General features: G+C 39.9%; 1 protein-coding gene across 2 annotated transcripts; it reads left to right on the top strand.

The window, feature by feature from the left end:
• Nucleotides 1-686: 686 nt before the first annotated feature.
• Nucleotides 687-2,496, top strand: s100a10a (S100 calcium binding protein A10a). 2 transcript variants are annotated; one of them, XM_034600451.1, is made up of 3 exons: nucleotides 687-841; nucleotides 1,887-2,048; nucleotides 2,143-2,496. In XM_034600451.1, exons 2-3 carry the CDS (start codon nucleotides 1,908-1,910, stop codon nucleotides 2,302-2,304), a joined length of 303 nt encoding a protein of 100 aa, XP_034456342.1. In that variant the 5' UTR covers nucleotides 687-841; nucleotides 1,887-1,907; the 3' UTR covers nucleotides 2,305-2,496. The 2 variants fall into 2 exon arrangements, with proteins under 2 accessions (XP_034456342.1, XP_034456343.1); XM_034600452.1 differs by lacking the exon at nucleotides 687-841 and having other exon boundaries at nucleotides 1,869-2,048.
• The last annotated feature ends 3,588 nt before the right edge of the window (nucleotides 2,497-6,084 follow it).

Here is a 6,084-nt window from a genome sequence, read left to right as displayed (position 1 = left end):
ACACACAGTCAGGTTGTAATGCCATGTTTTCACCACAAGATGGCGCTCCACCAGAGAGTTGAACAGAATGAGTGAAACAAAGAAGAACATGTATTTAATGATAATAGTAAAAAAAAAAAAATGTCCCCAAAACGAATATTCTTTCATTTCAACATCTTTTGTCGATTTCCAAATCATTGTCAAAATGGAGGAGAATGTTCTGGAATGTAATTTGTTTATTTCAGGCTCTATTATAATGGACAGTGTCAGTAAAGTATATATGATGTAACTAAAGTACTGAAGCAGCCTCCATCGATTCAGAAAACATAAAATAATAAATTAAAATCATATCGATAATTAAAATCTCTCATTGCAACTTTCATAAGAAATGTATTGTGTTCTGTTTTGGTGTAAATCCTTTGATCACTCACTGAGGGACAATAGCTGCTGATTAGTGAAGTCCTCTCGTATTGTGTGTTAAAATGCTGTTGATTGACTTTCCCACATTGTCTCCCACTCACTCCCCCACTCTTCTCTTATGATAAATCCCCCTCTTTGATTATTCATTAGCTAAAATCCCAAGTTTACTCAATTACGTAATTTTATAAATCACACATTTTTATTAGAATAGTAAATCTACACTGTTCTTAAGTTAATACTTTGCTGTTTGTGTTGTTGCCGCCCAACACCGTTACAGTCAGAGCGAACCGTTCGTATCTGAGTCTGACTCACACTCAGACTCACACACACACACTCACACACTGCAGTCTGGGCGTCGCCTCACTATAAATTCATTGCTTAACTTTGCAAACTTCTTTACATTCCCACCTCCTCTTGAGCGACCACGTCCCAGCTCTGCACGGTAAGATCTAACACTGCTGCTCCTCTCTGAGCTCCGACACTTTCAGAGGATTTTCATAAACACTGAAATGCTTTCAGGGACAGTTAGTTTGTGGAAGGAATGTGTTGCACTAGTTATCCGTGTCCACCAGTCTCAAGTTTTCTAAAGGGAAACATTTCCCATCTGTGGAATTCATTCTTAGTTGTTTTTTTCAGATTTCAACTCACACCGACTTCTTTTTAAGGACTTTAGGACAAATGCTATCTAAGAATATTATAAGATATGTATAAGATTCTTGCATGAGGCTAACACTAACTTTATCTAATAATTGCTATAAGATATGTATACGATTCAAACAGTAGGATAATACATTAATCGCTCATTGGATACAAATCTTATTTTCTCCAGTTTTACTTTATTGGACTCTAGTGAACACACTCCTTGTTGTTCTGTTAGTCCATCTACCCTCAGGGCGTGGTTGGACTGAATCATTTTCTGCATCAAACTTCACATTTTTGAGGAGTTGGTGAATTTTATTTTTCTAAAGTTCTCCACTCCCATTCTCTCGCTTCTTTTTAACAAGTTAAACTCTACAGAAACGAGACACAGTGATTTGCGGTTGTTTTTTTAAAATCGTGTGTCAGTACTGCTGTGGTTATCCGGGCCTTTTTCTAACAACTTAATAACAGGTCTTATCTCAGTCTCTGCTGAGCATTACTCATGCAGTGGGAAGGGTGAGGGCAAAGTATTGTGCTTCCCCTTCATGCATCAAAAACAATGGAGCACTCCTTTTTTTCCCAACAGGACGGAGCAAAAGACAAAGAATCAAACAAATCCACACATAGACAAGTTAAAATTTTACTTAATTTACTTCATCAGAGAACACTTTCCTCTCTGAGAGTCATTTGAGAAAGTTTAGGCTAAAACAAGTTTTTTTTTCAATCAGCCGTCAGTCATTTTCCAAAGTTCCCTGAGGTCTTGTTTTAAGATTGGCCATTGAAGGTTAACTGTATGCCATCAGTGATCCTGATCATCACCTCCACTTTATTTCAACTTGTTTTTTCAGCCTAAAGACCCTTCAGAAACCATGCCTTCAGAACTGGAAACAGCGATGGAGTCACTCATCAAAGTGTTCCACCGTTACGCCTCAAAGGAAAAAAATACCACCACACTGAACCGGCGAGAGCTCAGAGAGTTGATGGAAAACGAGCTGTCCAACTTCCTTAAGGTGAGAGAGACGACCGACGGTTTTCAAGATTCTAACGCATTCCTTTGTTATCATATCCCTTCATTGCTGTTTTCTCGTTGATGTCCCCCTCCAGAGTCAGAAGGACCCCGCTGCTGTCGACAAGATCATGAAGGACCTGGACACCAACGGCGACGGCCAGGTGGACTTTGAGGAGTTTGTTTCTCTGGTTGTCGGACTTTCCATTGCCTGTGAGCAGTGCTACCAGTCGCACATGTGCAAGAAGACGAAGAAGTAAAAGGGCGAGAGGAGAAGAAGCCACAAAAAGCATCTCAATTTTTGTAACGATATTTTTGTCCATTAAATATGCTGAACATTTTCAAACCTCTTGTGTCTTTTGTCTGTTGGGCTGATGTGTTTGTCTTTGAACATATTTCTCTGAATATGAAGCCACGTGTCTCTTCTCAGTTTAAATAAATATAAAAAAATGGACACTAAGCTGCATTATAGCTCTTTCCCAACCTTTGTTTTGTGTTGATTTCCCTCCCGGGTGAATCTCATCACAGAGATCATCTCGTACTTACATAGTGTATAGACAACACTGAGTGTGATGATGTGATTCCCACCTGTATTTTATGACTCCCATTGTATGAACAGTAAGACAGACCTCTCCCTCTCTGTTCGATAAAGCCCCCGCTTATCACCGCTCTGAGGAATCTGCAGAATGTTCTAGATGTGCACACACCTCTCTGTGAAGGTGATGTCATAACTTGATAGACACATAAACAGATAGATTAGGTGTCTTGGTGCTAACTGAGTAAAAGTTTGCTGCGTTATAGTTTGGGCCATTCGAGCAGGACGAATAAAAGTGGAGCGTCTGAGTCACAGGGCATCAGGATCACCACTCTGTTATTTTTTCCACTAAATTCTTTTCATTGTGTTTCATGTCGGCGGAAAGTTGGATAACACCAGAGAGAGGAACAGGAGAAAGGCCCCCCCCACACGCCTCCTAACTCTCTGCGCTGCAATATGACTCTTTTTGCTCTAAAATAAAGTCTTGCAGGCAGCACTTCTCCTCAGGCTGACGCCCACTGAGCTGAACCAATCAAATGCCTCCATGTCAGATGTAAAGGGTTGGAGTCTGGTTGATCACCTGCCAATCAAGTAGGCAGACTTTCCACTGCCTGTGGAAGGCCTGCCTATGAGGCAAAGCTCAGGGCATACAAAGTCTCATGAGTCTCATGAGTCTCATGAGCCTTCTGCACACATCCTTGGGCAGAGTCTGAGTTTGTGGCTGACCAATGTTCATGGTAACAGGGCAAACAGACAAGTTGCTAGGCTACAACACACTGTACTTGTTTTCACTACCTCTTTAAGACCTTTTTCCAGTATAAACACTATTCTTGTGAGGACCAGACGAGGCAAAACTTAATTTCTGAGGTCAGGGGTAAGATGTGAACTGTGGTTAGGTTAAGGTTAGGGTTCGGCTGTCTACAATGAATAGAGATCAATGCAAAGTCCTAAAATGGATAGCTTTGCAAACCTGTGTGTGTGTGTGTGTGTGTGTGTGTGTGTGTGTGTGTGTGTGTGTGTGTGTGTGTGTGTGTGTGTGTGTTTGTGTGTGCGCAGTTTGTATTCAGCCCCCACTTTACACAAGCACCACGCCCATGTGACCCATGAGTACAGAGCCGGGAATTCCTACTTTTGCTGACTGTTTTCTCAATACCCCTCTTGTGCAGCTTCTCTATTCACAGCATTCACAGAAGTATGATTCACACAGTAGATATATATGCTGCGTGTTTGTCATGTAGCCTAAAACAACACAAGCATTATTTGATTAGATGAATTCATTTCTCGAAGCATGAAGCAAGAGACCAGGCGTTGAGCTGTGACGACAATGAAAGGGCCAAAACCTGCTCCCTTAGTGAGCACACCTACTAATACTGTGATCAAGACCTCTGTCACCACATGATTACTGCTGCATCCGTTTCTCAAGTCGTTACTAGCAGAGACGTGTACTGATTTAAATTCCAAGATAAGCACACATTCGCCAACCCACACCACACCTTCCTTGGACATGTGCAGACGGACGGAACAGCCCCTCTCAGTGGACATTCTGCGCCAATGTTCTGAACACATCAGCCCTGAATGGGAGGCTTGTAGCTGTTTCCATTGGATCTGTCATCTGACTACATTAAAAAAATGTTGGAGTGCGTCATGTCCTTTTATTTGTTTCTCTTTTGCTGTTGCTTGGATGTGAGATAACAGATACAGTATATTCACAGCTTAAAGGATATGAAAAACCTTCAGGATTAGTATTATAATTACGATATATTATCATTATGGCTCCGGCTCCCCCCTTGACCCTATAGGATAAGTGGTATGAATTGCAAGTACACGTAAAAAGTATATATGTGTAAATGTTTTAACAAATATTAAATATATATATTTAAATTAGCAACTCTAACAATTGTTTTTTTCGTCAAAATCTTCAGAGGAATTATTTTCTGGGAGGGCAGACTGCTGTGTGTCTGCTTCACCACTAGATGGTGTAGTTGTGTCCCTAATTATTGGACTTGGATATTTGATCCGTTGTTAAATCCGCTGCAGCTGTATACTGTAAACAGTCTCATGTGAATCACAGCAGGAAATAATAAGGTTTGTGGTCTCCATGGAGATGCCTTCTCTGTGTTATTGAGGAAGCTGAAGGAGGACGACGGAAGGAGTTTCATTTCCACACAGTGAAAAAAGTAGTGCAATGGAAAAACAAATCTCAAATTGTGTTTGCACTACAAAGTCTGTTCATAGAAAACATGAATGGTGGTCATCTATGATCTATACTTTAATTTAAAGTTGTTAATTAGAGACCAGAGTAACAGCACCCTGAGCAAAGAGGAGAGCACACACACAAACGCACACACACACACACACACACACACAAGTAAACATACACACAGAGTCGCCAGTGTTGATTTTTGTCCTCTCTTATTTCAGGTCTCTGCAGCATGATTCACTCGCGTCACGGACATGACTGTGAGTCACAGCCTCGACCACAAAATTGCAAGGAGGATGGGACCCACTGACGACCGCAACAATCCAGGCTCACTGAGTCACCAGGCCTAACGGTTTTTATTTCAGAATCCTGTTTATCACAAACAATCCAATAAAGAAATAGCAGAAAAGGCCGTTATACACACAAAACACCAGGAATTAGTTGGCACAACATATAATTGAAATGTCTTGTAAAACAAAACTGTGAAAAACAATGCATTTGATTTAAAACCAACATGCATAACTGCTTATGTGGTAAAGCAGTCTTAAAATAAGGAAGAACATTTTATATCGGGTTTGTTGCACACAGATAATGTATATGACAACACTGCAAACTGAAAAACGAATATGTGCAGGTGAGGTCATGATTCAAGCCCTGTGTTGATAAGTAAATATAACAATAATAGGTTCTTAGGAGGAAACTTAACCTTAATTTTTTGTGGTTTGTTGTCTCATGACCTCCCTGGTTTTCAAAGGTCAAGGATAAAAAGAATGAACAGCTGCAAGCTGTAACGTTCCCAGTAACGAAAAGTAAATATTAAATCTATAACTCAAGTTTCAAGTTTATTGTCATATGTACGTTACCACACGGTCAACTGTACAATGAAAACAAGAGGACAGGTCAGCTCAGCAGTAAGAGCAATGCTATAAAAACCTAAATAAAGTATAACATAACAAAAAGTTTTAAAACATAGAAATAATATCTATTTCAATAAAATAAAAATAAAACTCCTCAAATGCATTCCACTAAAGAACATAAAAAACGTTTTCAGACTGTTATATGAAGTTGTATTGCCGCTGTAACAAGCATTGAAAAATATGTGCTTTGAAGAAAGTCAGCCTTAATGTTGCATTACACTGCTGCTCTTTATTCCACAGTCAGCTGTGCTAACCGCACTAATTTTAGATTCAAATGATCCTGAGATCAAAACATCGATGAAGTTACTGTGATAAACTACAATATACTTTTTATTGAGGCATTTCCTTCCTGAATGCACACATGAGATGCAGTTCTGTTGTTAACATA

The sequence above is a fragment of the Hippoglossus hippoglossus genome, chromosome 11, assembly GCF_009819705.1.
Source record: "Hippoglossus hippoglossus isolate fHipHip1 chromosome 11, fHipHip1.pri, whole genome shotgun sequence".
In the NCBI taxonomy this organism is placed as follows: Eukaryota; Metazoa; Chordata; class Actinopteri; order Pleuronectiformes; family Pleuronectidae; genus Hippoglossus; species Hippoglossus hippoglossus.
The sequence above is the reverse complement of the archived record's forward strand: the minus strand, read 5'-3'. Positions and strand labels throughout refer to the sequence as shown.